We start from the raw sequence: 19,682 nt of genomic DNA on the forward strand, positions 1-19,682 counted from the left end.
CTAAAAATCCACAGTAAGAAACAAACCCAATTCTTCCAATGTCAGTTAAAGGCAGCTGATCATGTGCAACGGCTACATCAAAATGCACAGCCAGCCAGCTCAGTGGGGCCTTGCTGAGCTGCTCCCATGGGCCTCCCTAGCTGAATTGGGGCCTGTGCATCCAGTATGTTTTGCAAAGCCTGCTTGGAATCAAATAGGCTCCCTTCCCTGCTTCAATCTCCCGGTGAGTGAGGGAAGATTTTGATCCCCACACGTGCAGCAAAAGGTAGAATGGAGGTGTGGGATCCACTCAGTATTGCTGGCAGTCCCCTGAGATCCTGCTCCCCTCTTTGCGTGATTTTGTATGGCTTGCCCCCCCCCACACCCCACACAAAGGCCAGTAATAATAAACATCAGGCTAATCTACAACATGGGTTTTCCTCCCCGCTTGTCTGCTGAGAGTGCAAGGAGCGCTCCTTATTAATTCCACTCACGGGTCCCCAACAAGGAAGCTGATTTGCATTTGCATTCCATCTGTGTCACTGGGATGCAGCTGCTGCCCCCGTTGCTACCCCCCCTTCATACCCTTTCCTGCACAGCTGCTCATCATGCCATTGCTCTGGGAGGGGCGGAAGAAGACAGCTGTGCAGGAGGGGCTGGAATCACCAGGGTGCCCCCCTGACTCTCTCTCTCTCACTGCACAAGCCTTCCCTAGAGTAATGGTTTGAGCATTATTCTCAAATAGTTAATGAGGACATCTTCTTCCAGAGGAGAATAGCTTGCCCCAGGGAGAGGCTTGATATTTTCCATAATCAAGCAGAAGATCCTCCGAGGCAAGATGTCTCCCTGTCTCAGGCACTCTGTTTTCCTGAGACTCATGGGCACAGCACAGCTGGGTGGTTTAATGAGACATACACCCCCCACCCAGTCATCCGTGTGCTTGATTAAGCAGATTTCACATGGTCACTTGATGCTTACATTCCTTATCATCACAGAGGGGGTTGATTGGCTCCAGTTATGTTTCCTTCTCAGCAGCAGCAATGCCTAGAGTGATGAGCGAATGCCACAAGGCTGGCACATCATCAGTTGCCAGGCCCTCTCTGCCCATCACTCCAGCTCTTGTGCACTAGATCTAGCATAGGTGATTAAGAGTGTCTTGAAAAATGGAAATGCACTGCCTTCAAGTCGACTCCGACTTATGGCGACCCTACGAATAGGGTCTTCATGGTAAGTGGTATTCAGAGATGATTTACCATTGCCTCCCTCTGAGGCTGAGAGGCAGTGACTGGCCCAAGGTTACCCAGTGAGCTTCATGGCTGTGTGGGGATTCGAACCCTGGTCTCCCAGGTCGTAGTCCAGCACCTTAACCATTCTTAAGTCTCCTCCAAAAAGAACCTAGTCGTAAATTCCACGACAGTAACAAGGGCTGTTTTCTTTCCTTCCTTCTGCCTCTAGGACAAAACACATTTTACCCCCTTAGAACTATCTTATTTATATGGAGATATATGCAGATTGAATTGATTAATTGGTCCATCAATTAAAGCTCATATGATTAATTGACTTAAGATTTAATTGGGCAGCCACACTTACCAGCAGGGGATTCATTGCCTGCCTTCTCATCCTCGGAGTCAGCAAAGACCTCTGCCAGTTCTTGGTCAGACATGTCTGTGAGCTCTGTTAGGTCCAGCAGATCAAAGTGTACCTCGAGGGAGGAGACACTGCTCAGAGGTTCTGAGGAGACAAGATGGCAGTTAGGAACAAAGCCAATCGGAGGGCGAGGGAACAAACGCTAAGACCCACTGATACGATCAGTTGTCCTGGAGCTGGGCATCTCTCCCCATGTCCCCCTACTGCCTGAGGCTTCTTGGGTGGCCACAAGAGACAGGGCCTTTTCAGTTGTGGCACATCACTTTACGCTGACTTAAAAGTTATGCTACAGGAACCAATTCCTATCTTCCCTGCACCAGTGTAACCAGCGGTAGTGCCAGCCCAAGAGATTTATAGCAGTAATTCTCTCCTCATCTAGCTAAGTGTAACTCAAGGGTAGGATTGCACTGTGTGCAAAGTGCTGCAGGTCTTTAGCACAGTCCCCCGTAGCCCCATGGCACAGCAACTGTTCTGCATGCAGAAGGCCCCAGGTTCAATCCCCAGCACCTCCAGTTACAAGAATCTGAGGTAACAGGTGATGGGAAAAGTCCCTCTCTGTGAGATCCCAGAGAGCACCTGGCAGCCTGTCTATTGTAGACAATGCTAAAATTAAGGGCTTATCCACATGGGAGAATAACTTCATACTAAAGTTGCTGTTTTTGATTCCATTTTCTATTTGCACCATCCACAGTAAGGGCTCAATGCCAGCTGCAAACATGGTGTTTTTTATTCACACTGAGGGGAAGGATCAATCACACAGTTTCCAAATGACCACACCCTCTAATTTAACCTTTCCACTCCCTCTGGTTACTTGGCAACCAAGCATGCTCAGTTTGTTCTACCAGTAAGTTTAAAAAAAAAAAAACACCAAACGGGTGATTATTTGTATTTTCACTGGTACAATATAGCTGAAATACAAATCTTTGTTTGAGCAGTGTTATGCTTTTGCACACAAGTTAGGGGGGAAAGAAAAATAAGGCACCGTTTACAGCAACATAAAAAAGGCTAGCAGAATGGGGGAGAGCAGGAGGAAGTTGCTTTTCAGCCTACAGGAAATAAAATGAATGAAAGGAGGAGGAGGGAATGGCCGTGTAGAGGGGAATGATTGACCCACCCACCTAAAAGCATTGGAGCAAAGTGTCTGCAAACACTAGAGATAGGGAATGAAGACATTTTTTTCCTTTTCGTATTATCAGAGGATTGAGTTAGTACGGATTTACAGGGGGGAAACTGTGTAATAGGTTCTGTTTGCTGGTAACATCATGTGAACCATGCAAATTCAAAGGAGATGTAACACCAAACACCCACTAAACCACCACATAGATGAGCCCTGACCTGGTAAGACTTAAGGAGAACATCAGAAGAGCCCGGAAGCTGGATCAGGCCAATGGGGGCCCATCTAGTTCAGCATCCTGTTCTCACAGTGGCCAACCAGATGCCTCTTCTGGGAAGCTGCAAGCAGGACTTGAGTGCAAGAGTCCTCTCCCCTCCTGCAGTTTCCAGCAACTGGTACTCAGAAGCATCATAGAGTTGAAAGGGCCCTATAGGGCCATCGAGCCCAATCCCCTGCTCAGTGCAGGAATCCAAATTAAAGCACACCTGACTCCAAAAGCTTCCTATATTACTAGGTCAAAGTGCTAATGGCCAGAAGTCATTTAAACTGCACAATGCATAAACCGAGAGTGGACATTATATTTCCCTTTTCATGATGGCTGTATACTATCTCAGGAATCTGAGGGCTGTATCCAACTCTCACACTCAGAATAAACCCATTAAAATCATTAGACGGCTAACTTAAATTCTTTGATTTCAGTGGGTCTACTCTGAGTACGGCTTCATTGGATGCTGCCCCAAATGTTGTCACCCTTGGAGCCACTCCAGCTCCTTGGCCATTTTGACTGTCCAATTCTAAATATGTTAGGAACACTGGAAGCTTTCTTATACCAAGTCAGACCAGTAGTCGATCCAGCTCAGTGCTGTCTACACTGACTGGCAGCAACCCTCCAGGGTTTCTGGCAGGGAATCCTTCCTTTCCAGTTCTACTTGGAGATGTCACAGACTGAACCTGGGTCCTTCTGCATGCAACACAGATGCTGCACCACTGAGCTACAGCCCATTGATAGGGCTCTACAGTATCCATTTTGAACTGCAGCAATCAGAACTGTAACACGATATTTCAAATGCAGTTGCAATATTGGTTTGTCAAATGCACCATTCCCCAGCCTGGTGCCCTGCAGATGTTTTGGGCTACAAGCCCCATCAGCCCTAGTTAGTATGGCTTTCAGTCCCTTTGCTTTGTTGTTATGTGCCTTCAAGTCGACTACGACTTATGGCAACCCTCTGAATCAGCGACCTCCAATAGCATCTGTCGTGATCCACCCTGTTCAGATCTTGTAAGTTCAGGTCTGTGGCTTCCTTTATGGAATCAATCCATCTCTTGTTTGGCCTTCCTCTTTTTCTGCTCTCTTCTGTTTTTCCCAGCATAATTGTATTTTCTAGTGAATCAGGTCTTCTCATGATGTGTCCAAAGTAGAATAACCTCAGTTTCATCATTTTATCTTCTAGTGACAGTTCTGGTTTAATTTGTTCTAACACCCAATTATTTGTCTTTTCTGCAGTCCATGGTATCTGCAAAGCTCTCCTCCAACACCACATTTCAAATGAATTTATTTTTCTCCTATCCCTTTGCTAATGATCCCTAATATGGTATTTGGGCTTTTCACAGCTGGCTCGTATTGGGTAAGTATCTTCACTGAGTTATCCACCGCAACCCAAGGTCTGTCTTCCAATAAGTTCACTGCCAGCTCAGACTCCATAAGCATTTGTATGAAATTAGGATTTCCCTGCCCCCAATGTGCATCACTTTACACTCGCATTGAATTGCATTTGCCATTTTAATAACTATTTCCCCAGGTTAGAGAGATCTTAGCTATACCATTGTGGTTTTACCATCCTAAATAATTTAGTATCATAAGTAAGCTTGGGCCCCTCAGTGCACACCCCTAACTCCAGCTCAGTTATGAACAAGTTGGAAAACACAGGTCTCACTACAGATCCCTGCAGGGCCCTACTTTTAAAAAATTACAGGCAATTTCAATACTCATAATTACTATTCATTTTTTTTATCATTAATTTTTATTCAAATTTTCAAAGACAAAAAACAAAACAAAAATAATTAAACAATAAAATAAAATGTTGACTTCCGATTTGTCGCAGATCAGTTATAGGTCTACAATATATAACAATCCTGTCTCTTAAATTATATTATAAAATCACTTTCCTCCAGTAGTTATCTTAATTAATCATCAAATCTCATAAACATTACTTTATTCATTCCACAAAAAGTCAAAGAGAGGTTTCAATTCCTTGAGAGATATATCTTTCAATTTTTCTCCAAATAAACATGTCGATTAATCCATCTCGTTCAAATCTATTAGGTCCAATAATTTCAATAGCCATTCTTCCATTATCAATGTTAATTCCATCTTCCATCTTCAATAATCCTGTTAAGTCCAGTAATTTCAGTAGCCATTCTTCCATTATCAATAATCCTGTTAAGTCCAGTAATTTCAGTAGCCATTCTTCCATTATCAGTATCCCATAATAATCTTGTTGTCATAGCCATAGTCCAAATAAACATATAGATTAATCCATCTCATCAAACCTGTTAGATCCAATAATTTCAATAGCCATTTTTCCATTATCAATATTAATTCCATCTTCCATCTTCAATAGTCCTGTTCAGTCCAGTAATTTCAGTATCCATTCTTCCATTATCAGTATCCCATATTAATCTTGCTGTCATAGTCATAGTCATATAATAAGAGTCTGATGGGAATTTCCTTTATCACAAATATTTCCTTGCCATCAATTCTGAATATGTTGCTGAAATATTGTTGTAAAGTCATATCTCTGTTCTTCTTTTTTACAAAATGCACTGGCTCATCTCTTGAGAATTTTTCCATTGTCACATATCTGTAGTTAATTCCATAGATTTTTTCTATGTCAAGCTCCATCACATCATTCCAGTCCAGAAAATTATCCAAGACATTGATAACTTTATCTCTAATATCTTCATTAATTTCTTCAGAGACAACGTTGAATTCCAAACAGTAAACTTTGTTTCTAATATCCATAGACTCCAGATCTTTTTCCAATTCCACATTTGTTCCAATCTCCAGGGCTTGTATCTTCCCTTTAATTTTTCTTTTCTCATCTCTAATCTCATCAATCTCCTCTCTCACAAGATCCCTTATTTCTTTAAGCTCCTGCGTCAATTTTCATCTCCTGTCTACCCTGTCTCAGGGTTTGTTTCGTTATCTCAATCTCATCCATTATTTTCTGAAACATAATTTCTTCCATGGTCTCAGCCACTTTCCTGATTGCCATTCTTAAAACCACGAAAACAACAATTATTTCAGCCACAATTGGGTTAATATTCCAGGCTTGATGACATCACAGTGTAGACAGTACAGCCTGCCTTATCTCTTATTTGTTCAGGAATACAAAACAAATTTAGTTCCCAGCTTCAAAACAGTTAGTGGCGTCGTGAACAAGCAGATTCGTCAAAATGAAATAGACCAAAAAGAAAATAGTCCCGGACATATGATACTCCAAAGTTCATAAATCAAATTTATTTATTTTTTTCCCCTCCTCGAAATAGAAATCCCTCTTCCGTTTGTATCTTTAGGATGCACTTCCAGGCCAGCTTTTTGCAATAAAAACAAGAATAAGCTTTTTCAATTTCTTTCCTCCTTCATTTCGTGAATAAAAGAGAAGAGTTATAACTCACCCAGAAATTCTTTATAGCTGATTCATTGACAAATCTCTTTTTGCTGCAACAATTTAAACCAAGTGAAAAAAATATAGAAAGAAGGATGCTTGCCTGTTAAAGTCCGTTTTTCTTTGAAGAAAAGATAAACATGTCGCTTAATCAGTTAGAGCTTGTTGGAAGTCCGTCCGGCATTTGCTGGCTGAACCTTCTCTCATAAATTAATGAAATCCAGTCCTCCCAACAAAAACAGGCTTCTGTGGTTAATCTCTACGTTTCTCCCTGCCCGGGAGAAAATCTTTACCAGTCAAAAAGAACGTTCTGACTGATTTTAAAACTGAAAAAGCTTCTTCTGAGATGAGAGCTCGTCTCAAAAAGCAGGCACAAGCGAAGTCACCCTTCCCGGAAGTCATCATAATTACTATTCATGCACACATTCCCAAGAAATGCAACACTGGAATGCTGTGTAATAACAATGATACTTAACATCTGAAAAGCTATTTCAAGCACTTCACAAACCTGTAAGGTAGGTCAGTATTATCTCCCACATACACTCTGCAGATGGAGGGACTGAGGCTGAAAGGAAACAGCTTGTCTAAGACCACCTGGTGAGTCATGTCAGAAGCCAGATTTGAACCAGGGGCTTCCCAGTTCCATATAATAATAATAATAATAATAAATTTAATTTTTGAGTCGCCTATCTGGCCGAAACCACTCTAGGCGACGTACAACATTAAATTCAACAATACATAATAATACAATACATAATAAAATACAGCGCAGTCAACAATAACCATTTTAAAAAGCGGCAGTACAGGGCCATCAATAGACAATTTAAAAACAATGTAAAGAAATTAGCCCACTCCGGGGACCCCAAAGGCCTGTTCAAAGAGCCATGTTTTTAAGGCTCGGCGAAATGTATCTAGGGAAGGGGCATGGCGAAGATCGAACGGGAGGGAGTTCCAGAGAGTGGGGGCCACCACTGAGAATGCCCTCTCTCTAGTCCCCACCAACCTAGCTGTTTTCGTTGGTGGGACTGAGAGAAGGCCTTACGTGGCTGATCTGGTCGGGCGGCTTAATTGGTGGTACTGGAGGTGCTCCTTCAGGAAAACTGGGCCGAGACCGTATAGGGATTTAAAGGTTAAGACCAACACCTTGAATTGGGCCCGGAAAACAACTGGAAGCCAATGTAGATGAAATAACATTGGCGTGATGTGATCACGGCGGCAGCTGTTTGTAAGCAGTCATGCTGCCGCATTCTGCACCAGTTGTAGTTTCCGGACCGTTTTCAAGGGTAACCCCACGTAGAGCGCATTGCAGTAGTCTAAACGAGAGGTAACCAGGGCATGTACCACCAGTGGGAGCTGATGAATAGGAAAGTAGGGTTTCAACCTCCGTATGAGGTGTAGTTGAGGGTTAGGGTTAGGGTTAGGGTTAGGGTGTAGTTGTACCAAGCTGCCCGGCTCACTGCCGAAATCTGAGCCTCCATGGACAGCTTGGAATCAAGAACAACCCCGAGGCTGCGGACCTGATCCTTCAGGGGCAATTTTACCCCATTAAGATTCAGGTCAGCAACACCCAACCTTCCCCTGTCACCCACAAGTAGCACCTCGGTCTTATCAGGATTGAGCTTCAGCCTGTTTCTTCCCATCCATCCACTCACGGATTCCAGGCACTTGGACAAGGTCTCTACAGCCAACTCCGGTGAAGATTTAAAGAAGAGATAGAGCTGCGTGTCATCAGCATATTGGTGACATCGCAGCCCAAAACCCCTGATGATAGCTCCCAGCGGTTTTACATAGATGTTAAATAGCATGGGAGAGAGGATAGAACCCTGTGGTACTCCACAAGTGAGGGGCCAAGGGTCTGAAACCTCATCTCCCAATGCTACCTGTTGATGCCTGTCAGAGAGAAAGGAACGGAACCACTATAAAACAGTGCCTCCTATTCCTAATCCCTCCAGGCGATCTAACAGGATACCGTGGTCGACGGTATCAAAAGCCGCTGAGAGATCCAGGAGGACAAGAAAGGTGGATTCTCCCCTGTCTAGTGCCCTCCTCATATCATCTACCAGAGCGACCAAGGCTGTTTCAGTTCCATGCCCAGTCCTGAAACCCGATTGGTATGGATCTAAATAATCCGTTTCATCCAAGTGTGCTTGTGTCTCAGCCCCTTTTCTGTACCAGCAGTACATATAAATGCTGAGTACAATCACGCTTTGTGGCACGCTCCCTGACGGGTCCTTCTGCAGCTCCTGGGAGACACCACAGTGAGGGAGCCCAGCTGCACTGAGCTCACAGAGTCCCGGGGAGTCGCTGAGCTCAGACAGGACTTGTGGCAGGAGTCAACTCCTCCCCCCCTCCAGGTATTACTCACGCCGGCGCTCTGCAACCTGCAGCAGTCCTGAAGTGGGGATTGGGATCCCTCCTTCTTCCTCAGCAGGGGAGCTGTGGGGCTCTTCCACCAGTCCGTGTGTGGGGACAATAATGGAAGCCAGTCGCTCTGAGGTTTGGGTCCCCTTGATCAGCTCTGAAATGACAAAGGGTTGCAGTTGTTAAGGGTTAGGAATCTTTTCAGTTCACACATGTGCATTCACACTCTGGTGGCCAAGAGGTAAGGGCCTGGTTCTTTTATAAGCCACTCTCCCCCCTCCCCCGGCATGAAGGCAGCCAAGTGGGGGGGCTGCCCTTTGTTTCTGCAGCAAGCACTGGGAACCTGCACCAGACCTCCAGTTCCAGGCTGCTCCTGCTGCTTGTTCACGCCGGGCGAGGAGCTGGGAATAATGTCCACCTTCCTAGTTCTGCCAAACTCCGACATTTGGTTATCCTTCAGCTGAGCTACAACAGACCTTTTTTCTCTGGCTCTCCTTTCTGCATTCCTAAATCCTGTCCTAAATTCAGCTGTACAGATTAATCTCTCCTCTCTCTCTCTTTCTCTCTCTTCCTGCCACATTGCCCATGTCTCAAGCTGCAGCTTGGCTGTCTCTACTGGTTTTCCTCCCTTCCTTGCATCTAGTCTAGACTGGCACAGTTTTGAAAGCGTCTCTCAAGTTTCTTCTTGTTAAACTTAATAATAATCATTTATTTGCCTGCCCTTCACCAGCAGGTCCCAGGGTGGGTTACAGCAGTCTAAAATTCAGTACTAAAAGCAATGTAAACAAATTACATTCCCAAGAACAGGGTGAATCCTCAAAACATACATCTCAAGTGCCAAAGGCCAGGGTAAAATGGTGCATTCACCAAAAACAGTAAGTGAAGGTGCCAAGAGCATCTCTGTGGGAAGGGAATTCCACAACTTAGGGGACACCACAGAGAATGCTCTCTCCCAGGCCATTCCCTACAAACTTCTGAAGGTGATGCAACTACCAAGAAGCCCCTTTCTGCTGATCTTAACACCTGAGGGGGTTTGTAGGGAAGGGGGCAGTCTCTCAGGTATTGGGGTCTGAGTTTAGGGCTTTATACACAAATGTTAGCACCTTAAATTGTGCATGGAAACAACCTGGCAACGAATGCAACTGTTTTAAAACAGGGTTTATATGTGTTCTAAAAGCAACCCCAGTCAGTAATCTGGCTGCTGCATTTTGGACCAGATGAAGTTTCTGAGTTGTCTTCAAGGGCCGCCCCATCTACAGAACATTGCAATAATCCAATCTGGAAGTTACTAAAGGTGCTGTAGCTGGTGAACCAGCTGGAGCTGGAAATAGGCACTCCAAGCCACTGGGCCACCTGAGCCTCCAGTAACGGTTGGATTGAGGAGTACCCCCAAGCTTCAAACTTATTCCTTCCAGGGGAGTGCAACCCCGTCCAAAACAGACCGTCTTCCCATCTCCTGGACCCGAGAATTTGGAACCCTGCGAATTAGTCAGACAGAGATTTTAAGCTTTCAAAGAAGAAATAACTACTTTATTCTGGAAATACATACTTGATAGGAAAGAGTTCTACATCTAGCTAACTAGCTAAGTTGGAGATGCAAACACTAAGCCTAGTGTTTGCCCTCATGCTTAGAGGAGAGGGAGAGACAAAGAGAAGATGTCTGCTCTCCCTCTCAAGAGAAAGAAGAAGGAAGGAAGGAAGGAAGGAGATGTGGTCAACATCTTATGCATATCAATCTAGCAGGAAGGGAGAGACAGCAGGAGAAAAAAGGAGAGGTATTAGCCTAGCCATCAGGTGGTCTCCTCTCTAGCTACCCTTTTTAACCCCATACATCCTCAACCCACCAGTTGGAGCTGAACCACATATTCCAACAGCACCTCACTCCAAAACTCCTGATGACTGCTCCCAGCTGCTTCATACAGATGTTAAACAGCATAGGGGACAAGATGGAACCTTGCAGGACACCAGAAGAAAGCTCCCATGGTGCTGAACAAGCCTCCCATAACTATTTTCTGGAAACGTCCCTGAGGTTAGCAGCAGAACCACTGAAGCATGGTGCCCCCAACCCCTGCCTCCCTGCCTTGCTCCAGAAGGTATCAAAAGCTGCTGAGAGATCCAGAAGAATGAGCAGGGCTGCCCTCCCGCCATTTCTCTCCCAACAAATGTCATCAGCCAGGGCGACCAAGGCAGTTTCAGTGCCATGGCCAGACCTAAAGCCAGTCTGAAATGGATCCAGATATTCAGCATCCTCCAAAGATGCCTGAAGCTGGACCGCCACCATCTTCCCAAGCACCTTGTCCCAAAAGGGGATATTCACCACTGCACGATCGCTGTCTAGCACTTCTGGGTTCAAGGAGGTCTTCTGAAAGAGGGAATGCTCCACCGCCTCCTTCAGGGCAAAGGGTACTTCACCCTCCTCCAGTGAGCTGAAGGTCATTGCCCTTCCTTCAAGTCCCTTCTCCATCCTCATCCCCTTAATTACTTTGTGTTCAGCTTTTAAACCCATGATCCAGCCTTTGTCAATCTGGTGCCCTCCAGATGTTGTGGGGCTACCACAACTCCCATCAGCCAGCACAGCGGGATGGAGATGCCCAGAGCCAGGCCAGCAAGAGCAACAGCGGGCAGTGTCAACCTGGAAGGGGAGGGAGCACACCCACCTTTGTTCTGAGGCCTACAGCCCCTCAGCAACTCTGGCCAGAATCAGGGGGGCCATGTGCCCTACGTGACAGAGGACAGTCCTCTGTTTGAAGGGTGTAAAGAATCTGAAGAAGGGAGACCTGCTGGGGTCACGAAATTGCCCATCAGCAATTAACCCTTGCGCAGAGGCCTGCCCGTGATGGGGAGATCCCACATTGCATTTCTATTTAAATTATGGTAATTATGTCCAGATTGGCATCTGGACACATACATTTGCACATGGAAATCTTATGCAATACTGTGCCTCCCCCCAATGTGAAAGTGGCCACTGTGCCCACAACACTCACGTGGCATCCTTGCCCTCCCATCTTTTAAAATTTGGCTGAGCAACACTCGCACATACACAGCCTTTCTCATAAAAGTGCCCTTCCCATTTCACCCTCTTTATTGTCCTCCTTCTCCAGACTACACCCCCCCGTGCGCTTCTACTGGCTTCTCGTGGTCTTGAAGTGCCACGGTGCATCTTTCTTCTAGGATGGGCAACTCAAATTGAATTTAAAAGGCAGTGGGGGGAGGGGAATGAAAAAACGCCACTGCAGGATCTGAAGCAAAGGGTTCTTTGCAGCTGTGCGTTGTGAACAAAGGGAGCCATGTTTGCAAAGGGGGAGACCAGACCGGAAGTTCAGCAGCTGCCTTTGCCTGAAGAGTGGTAAGGAAGACCCGGCACTTTCTTCCAGGACACCCCATGGGTGATGGGTACCAAGAACCTCAAGCTTCTGCTAAAGAACCAGCTGCTCCTGTGAGCTTGGGACCCTTAGTGTCTGCAAAGACAAAAGACAGGCCTGTTTCACAGCAGGCCAGCAGGTCTGCAGACCAAAAACAAAGGCTGCTCTGTTTGGAGGAAGGAAGATACAACCAGGGTTACTGCCCTGGCCGGGGTGTTGCTGGCATACATGGCTCAGACATCTCCATTTACCATGAAAAACCTAATCATAGGGTCGCCCATATGTCAGAATCAACATGAAGGCAGTCCATTTCATTCCATTTTAACCAATAAAATAAATCAATAAAAAATGAAGACGGATCACTGTATGTGGAGATTTGCTGCAACAAACTGGTGATGGAAAGACACTCTGCACATGTTCAGAGATGCTGTATTCTTCAACCACATTCCTCACTCCACAGCTGAATCCTGGCACTGGAATAATTTTCTGCAGCTATGCTTTGTATTTCCCAGACACTCACTCATCTAACTCGGCCATTGCAATAGCAGCCCAAGCCTGGCCTCCGTGCATTTTGGAAACTCATCATCAGTCTTCCCCAAAACGTGATTTGAAGCATTGCTGCTCAGAGCAGTCCAGCAGAGAAACAGACAAGATCAGGCAGAGTCTCAGACTCAAGAAAGGCAGATAGTTTTGATGCAATCTGCCCTTGACTCCCAAAGAGTCTGCCACTGCTTAGCATGATGTATGCCTTCTCTAACTGATGGAGACTTCCTCACTGAATCCCTGTTACATGGAGTCACACTGGGCTCTGCTTCCTGGTGCATTCAGTTGTGGAACTGAACATGCCAGCAATCACACAGACATGCTTGCGACCTTGGCAACTTGGTGCCCTGTTGAACTACAGTTCCCCTTAGCCCCAGCATCGTATGACCATGCTAGCTGGAGGGTACCAGCTTGAAGAGTGTTGGAGACAAAAGTGGCTCTTAAATCTTTTCCCCAGTGAATGGCCATTGGCAAGCTGAGCTCCAGGCCCTGTCTGTCACCTCCCAGAGTGCAGGACACGGAATAATGGGCTCAAGTTGCAGGAAGCCAGATTTCAACTGGACATCAGGAAACACTTCTTAACTGTCAGAGCCATAGGACGATGGAACCAATGACCGAGGGAGGTGGTGGGCTCTCCGACACTGGAGGCCTTCAAGAGGCAGCTGGACAGCTACCTGTCCGGAATGCTTTGATTTGGATTCCTGCATTGAGCAGGGGGTTGGACTGGATGGCCTTATAGGCCCCTTCCAACTCTACTATTCTATGATTCAATGGGCTGACAGTATAAGGCAGGTTCCTGTGTTCCTATGTAGAGCCTGAAAAAAGAAGGGGCTGAAACTAAGGAAGAAGAAGAAGTGCAGAGAGAGGAGGAAAGAGCCTTTGTGGATTTGCAGCATCTGTTACGTTGTTCTCAGATACAGAGAACAATTAGCAGGTTCTGGGACCAAAGACTCTTCCCTTTCCCATGACAAGAGTGGGCTGGGCCTGCAGGTAGAACAACTGTGGGGGTTGAAGCCTGGTGATAACCCATGCTGTCCCCAGTCATTAGCACCAAGCACCGCACTTCAGGCTAGGTCTGGTCTGGGGCTGCTTGCAGCAAGGGTCACCAACCTTTTTAGGGCTCTGGGCCCATTTGGATTCTTGAGCAAGTGCCATAGGTGCCACCTCTTCTGCTCTATTCTCTCTTCCTCCCCCCTCCAAATAAAATCTGGATAAAATATTCTGAGCCTTGCAAAGCACATAGAGGTAAAAGAGGAAGTCTTCCAGCTTCCTCCTCACTTCTGTGTACTTTTCAAGGGAGAAAAAGGTAACACCCTCCGCCAGCACATGTTCAGGAAGGCAGTGAGCGGAGTGGGAGGGCTAAGAGGCTGCATGGAGACCACAGGAAAACTTCAAGGGTGGCATTGTGCCCACAGGTTCTACTCTGGCAACCCCTGGCTTAGGGTATTAGTTCTATACTATAACCCAGTCATATTTCTGAATCTTAGGAAGAGTCTGCGGGATCAGGCCAGTGGCCCATTTACTCCAACATCCTGTTCTCACACTGGCCACCCAGACTTTATTTTTATTTTCAGTTCCCCTAAGGGGGAAATTCCCCCCCCACCTTTCTTGTTAAGCAGAAGCCACTATTCTGAGCCACTATCCTCCTTCCTTCTTCACAGTGACTCATCCTTAAGACTTGGTCCCTATTTGAAATATCACTGAAGTCCTTTTGATGGGCTCAAAACAAAATCAAAAGTCACAACTCATGAGGTCGCGAGTAGCAGGCAGCCACCTCTGAAAGCCCTGGTTAACTCCTCTAAAGGTTAGGAGGAACCTTTTGAGTGATACCTGCTAAGCGGGGGGGGGCGGGAAGGTACATGCAGTGTGAGAGGGGCTCATTTCTGCTCCCTGTGTGGCCCACTTCCCAATGAAGCAGGCAGTAACTTCCTTCAGAAGAACGCAGACATCATCTCTTCACAGTTCATGCTGCATTCCTGTCTCGAGCAATAAGGATCTATAGTCTCATCTGCCTGCTTTTATGTTCTCCTCTGTTTCCCCTGAAATGAACGCACAACCTTCCACTGCCTGTCCCAGCTTCCATCTCCTTTCCCTCCCTCTGTTCTCCCCCCTATGTGGAAGAGCCCTCTGCAAGGGGTGGGTTCAGGCCTTTGGCAAGGGGGATCTGTCCCTCCCCTGCAGCCAACTGGGCAGAGAAGGGAATGTGGCCCTTGACAAAAAACAAAGGCTCCTTGCTGCTCCTGTCCACAAATGCCTGGACTCCTAGCAGGTAGATTCCTCCTCTGTCTGCATGCAGCTTGGTATGCACCAGTTGTTGTGCATGTCAAGTGACAGTCCTGGGCTGGGTCCCAGAGGAAGAGGGTCTCTTTACTCCTATAGAGCATTCCCTGAGCCTATGAAGAGAGGAGACTGGCCAGATCTCGGAATCTAGATTCAAACGTTTCAAATTTGAAAGGGTTTGTGTGTTTAAATGTTAAATCATGTTGAGGAATTATAAAGCATTAATGTTAATCATTTGCTTGCTAGATTCTGGACTTACATGCTTATTCTAAAGCTCCAAAACCCAGCAGCATCCCTAATTGAGAATGCAGAGAGAGAATCCAGTTAGGGGGATTTGCAAGTGGCTGTGAGTTGGAAAGGAGGGAACTGGCTGGAGAAATCATCCCAGCTGCTCACTGCATGTGCAACCCATCCCCCCTGCAGCACCTTTCTCAACCTGCCCCTCCCACCCTGAGCCCCCCCAGCCGAAACTGAGGAAGCTGCTTCTCCCATCATTGCTGCTCCTCTCTCAGCCTGCCCCTCCCCAAGCCTCCTCCTTGCAGCTGGAGGAAGGGGCTTGGAAGAGGGGGGGAGATTTCCCACTGCTGACTCATATGACATGAAAGAGCCTTCAGTCACCAGGCCTGCACTGGGCTAGTGGAGAGGGAGAGGGCGGGCGGGCGGGCGGGCGGGCGGGCTGGGACCAGTCTTCTCATTTTGAAGGCAGAGTTGCCAGGGGGCAAAAGACCAGCCAGAGACAGAAGCCCTTTCATAGATGGGAGAAGAGGGGAATGAGTTATTGGGGGGAAGGCAGAGGGGCCCCACAGTGAAATCCCCACATGTCTGGCCTTCACTCTCCAGTAGCAGCCAATGCCCCCCTGCTAGTGGGTCAGAGAGATGGCCCCAAAGGGCAAGGCCCCTGTAATTCAAGCTCTTGGGAGAGTGTCCATTGAGCCAATGTGGGGAGGAGAGGAAAGAATTCTGCCCATGCTCAGAGGCCCAGGTCCCTGAGACTTGCCATTGGAAACAAGCGAAGCCTAGGCCAGAGGGCCCTCTTAGCCTCTGAAATCACTCTAGAAGAGAGTCCGAGGCCAACCCCTCTCCAGACCCTCTGCCGGCACCAGCAGGAGGGCTACACAGTCCCAGTAAGAGGGGCTGGTAGCCAGAGTGAAGAGGACTAGTCTGCGGGCACAGGCAGGCAGGCAGCAGTAGGAGGCTTCCCTGCCCTCCAGAGCCCAGGCACATCTGGATGCTCAACTGCCCGTCATCATCTGCTGGGCTCCAGATGTGGAAGGGTGATAATGCCCTGGGACAGCCCAGCCACCTTCTGCCTGGGGATGCCTGGCGATGGGGGGGTCTTCTCCAACCTGGGGCAACGTGGCAAGGGGAAGCCGACTTGCCGCGTGGAAGCCCCACCGGCCGGATGCCCCCCTCTCTCCCTTCCTCCGGCTCCGCGCAAAAGAGCTGGCCAGGGGAGTCACACACCCCCAGCGCAAACCTCGCGCTCCGCAAGGATGTACCCCAGAGCAAGGCAGCCAGTGACGCCCCATCTAGCCCCCAACTTAACCACACATCGTTCTGGAGTGCCACCACCACACCCGGGACCTCTTGCAACAAATCCAGAGTCCAAACATGACCCCCCACACACACGCAGCCAGCAAGGGGCCCCGCCTCCCCATGCATTCACACATGCTCCAGTCAAGAGGTCCAGACTCCCCGCTGCGGGCACCCTCCGCGGACACACCCCACGGCGCCTCGCCTACTCCGAAGCCCCCCTCCCACGAAAGCTGCTGCTGTCTGAATCGGGGTGGGGGATGAGCTCCAGGCACCCTCCGTGACCCCGGCAGGCAGCTGCAAAGGGCGATGCCCCCTCCATGCCAATCTAGCCAGGGCGGGAGAGCCCTGGGGTCCGTGGGGGGGGGTCTGCAGGCCGAGAAACGCCGCTGTCTGCCGGGGGCGTCAGGGCAGCAGCGCGGCTGTGGGCGCCCCGGGGCGGGGGGTTAGGAAGGACCCCCGTTTGGGACACTTCCTGGTGAGGTGGGGAGGTTTGCGCCCCGTCCGATGACCCCCCCACCCCCACCTCGGCCGCCCTCCATCCCTGCTCCCTGGAAACCCGGAGGAGCCTCCGCGGCGCCGCCCACCCGCTCGTCGGGCAACGCAGACGACGAGCCGGAGCGCCTCGCTGCGACATCGGGGCGGCGGCGGCACCGCTTGCTCCGGGCCTCCGCCCGAGGGCAGCAGCAGGCAGGGCGCCCGTCGGATTCGGGCTCCGTCTCCTAGGCTGCCCAGTGGCACACTTACCCGGCGTGGCGGCCCCTCGCGGCCCCTCCATCCGCCCGGGCTGCTGCAGCCGCTTCCTCCCTCCGCCTGCCAGCCAAGCCGCCGCCTCCTCCCTGCGCGCCGCTCTGGCCACTGCGCCAGCAGCCCAAGCGCACATCGCCAGGGCGGAGCAGGAGCCGAGCGGCCCGGCCGGGCGGGGAGAAGAAGGGGGGCAGGCGGGTGCGTCGGAGCAGCGGCAGCAGCAGCAGCCCCCCGGCGCGGAGCAGCCTCGCCGCCGTCGAGGAGCGCGCCTAGGAGAGGGGGGAAGGCGGCCGCGGGCGCAGGAGTGCGCGAGCTACGAAAGGTCCTCCCATCCGTCGGTCCGTCGCCAGGGTGCCTTTGGCGCTTGGCCCCCGAACCTTACCCCCACGGAGCCATGGGACGTCAAAGGGGAGGGCGCCTCTGAGCACGTGCAGAGTTCCCGGGTCAACCCGCACTCCACTGAAGTCAGGGGTAGTCTACAGAGGCCCTATGGCTCGCGTTGGGGCAGGCGGAGCCCTGGCTACACAGCCCCAGAGTGGAAGGGCGAGTCCGGAGAAGGGAGCCGCTCTTTCCTTCCTGCCCTACTTGTAGGGATCCCGGAGACAGCGCTGTGGAAAGCAGCGGGCCTTTGGTCTGACGCAGGCCTTTAGCTCAGTTTGGACATTCTTGTGGGAAAGCCTGTTGCTAAGAATGGAACCTCCAGTTCCAAGGGCAGTCTACCAGTGGGTGTCAGTTGTTGGGAAGGTCAACAGCAGAGAAGGAACGTGGGTTTGAAGGGCAGCATTATAATGCTGATGCTTGAGGGCAGCTGGTTGACTGCTGCATGGAGAAGAAGGCTACCAGCCATGGTGGCTGTGGACTTCCTCCAGGATAAGAGGCGGCAGCAGTCAGGGGGGGGGCATAAGTGGGGCAAAGGCGGCTCTCTCACTCAGGTCCTGCTTGTGGGTCCCTATTAGGGCTCCTGGTTGGCCACTGTGAGAACAAGATGCTTAGGGCTGCTGTCAGGAGCTTATTGCACCCCAAGGCATTTGTGGGTTCCCTGGGACAAACTATGTGGCTTCCAGCACCACTTCTCTGTTCGGCCATCAAGGGCCGTCTGTCTCCCGCCAGGCACAGTGTCCCCAGGGAACCAGCAGCCCAGAGGGAGGAGGGGGGGGTTGGTAGGGGGTGCCTTCTTTTTTCCTGGCAGAATTGTAGAGAGGCTTCTCCCTCAGCTGTGGTTTGGCCCTCCCATGTTCCCAGCAGGGAGTAGGGGGAAGCCGGTGTCTTTGCCAGCTGAGACGTGCTGGGCTTTTATTCTGGTCTCTGGCTGCAAAACTTCCTTTTTTCTCTCTGTCTTTCTCCCCCCCCCCCGCCCCCCAGCAATGGCTTCTAAAAAGACAGCCAGGAGCAAAGCAAAGCGGAAAGCCCCCGTCAAGTGCTGCCAGCATGAGAACCCACCAGGGCCGCCTTGCAGGAGCCACTTAGCAAGGAATGCCACTGCAAGGCCTCTGTGGGCCAAGGCCGTGGCAGAAAGTGGGAGCATCAGCACTGTTCTGCCCCTGCTGGGAAGCCCCCCTGGCTAGCAGCAGGCTCCAGGCGAAGGAGTCACTGGCGGGTCAATGGGCCAGAAGCCCCAGCCAGCTGGAGTAAATATGGTGGGACTCAGGCTTTCTGACAGAGGTTGGGTTCCACGAAGCACTGGGGCCCAGTTCCCCAGCTCAGTATATTAACCATTGACTAAATATATATTAAATAGCTCAATAACATAATAATGGATTGCTTGGCTGGGAGAGGAATGCACTCTGCACGTTGTCAGGTGTCTTCTCGTCACAGCTGTGTGAAACAGCAGACACCCTTTTTCATTGGTGGGGTCACTGTCTCTGTGGCTCCAGCTTCCTTCCTTCCTTCCTTCCAGCAACAGGACTCTGGGCAAATGCTGCTCATACAATCTGGGGCCCTCCAGATGTTCTGGACTACACCTCCCCTCAGCCCCAGACAGCACAGCTGTGCTCCTATCAGTCCCAGCATCATTCAGCCGTGCTGGCTGGAGCAGATGGGAATTACAATCCAGGCTGGAGAAAGTTGGTCAAGGCAGGAGCTGCACCTCCCTGGGGGTGAAGAGGCCCATGCTGTGTACAGTACACAGAGGGCCTCTAGCACCAGAGCAGGAGAGAATAGTGCCAGGACGGGGCACCCCCAGTGGGCCAGGGGTGCACAGCTGGCCAGAGATAATGAAGGGAGCCCCTGGGCCTGGGTAGCCAAGCCACTTCCCTTAAGGATGGGGCTGGGCAATTCACACAAGGCCATCAGGGTCAAGGAAGAACACAAGGCCATTATTTCAGCCTTGGAGATAAAACTTAATGGGCTGCCTGTAATTGGCCCCAGAGGGCAGATGGGGATGACTCTGCCTCTCTCCCTGCCCTCCTGCTATTTCTCCGCAGGCTGTTGCTCCGCTGGGCCCTTTGG

The 19,682-nt window shown here is 49.7% G+C and overlaps 1 protein-coding gene across 2 annotated transcripts in view; it reads right to left on the reverse strand.

Annotated features, from left to right (window-relative positions):
- DBNDD1 (dysbindin domain containing 1) overlaps window positions 1-17,828 on the reverse strand; it is a 24,529-nt gene extending 6,701 nt beyond the window's left edge. Inside the window, exons 1-3 of one of the 2 annotated variants that reach the window (XM_061593645.1) lie at window positions 17,617-17,828; window positions 8,774-8,926; window positions 1,570-1,710 (exon numbers count right to left, since the gene is read on the reverse strand). In XM_061593645.1, the coding sequence (XP_061449629.1) occupies window positions 1,570-1,642 (73 nt within the window). In that variant the 5' untranslated portion in view covers window positions 1,643-1,710; window positions 8,774-8,926; window positions 17,617-17,828. The other variant, XM_061593644.1, reaches the window with a different exon arrangement.
- Window positions 17,829-19,682: the final 1,854 nt, after the last annotated feature.

The sequence above is a fragment of the Rhineura floridana genome, chromosome 13 (genome assembly GCF_030035675.1).
Source record: "Rhineura floridana isolate rRhiFlo1 chromosome 13, rRhiFlo1.hap2, whole genome shotgun sequence".
Classification (NCBI taxonomy): domain Eukaryota; kingdom Metazoa; phylum Chordata; class Lepidosauria; order Squamata; family Rhineuridae; genus Rhineura; species Rhineura floridana.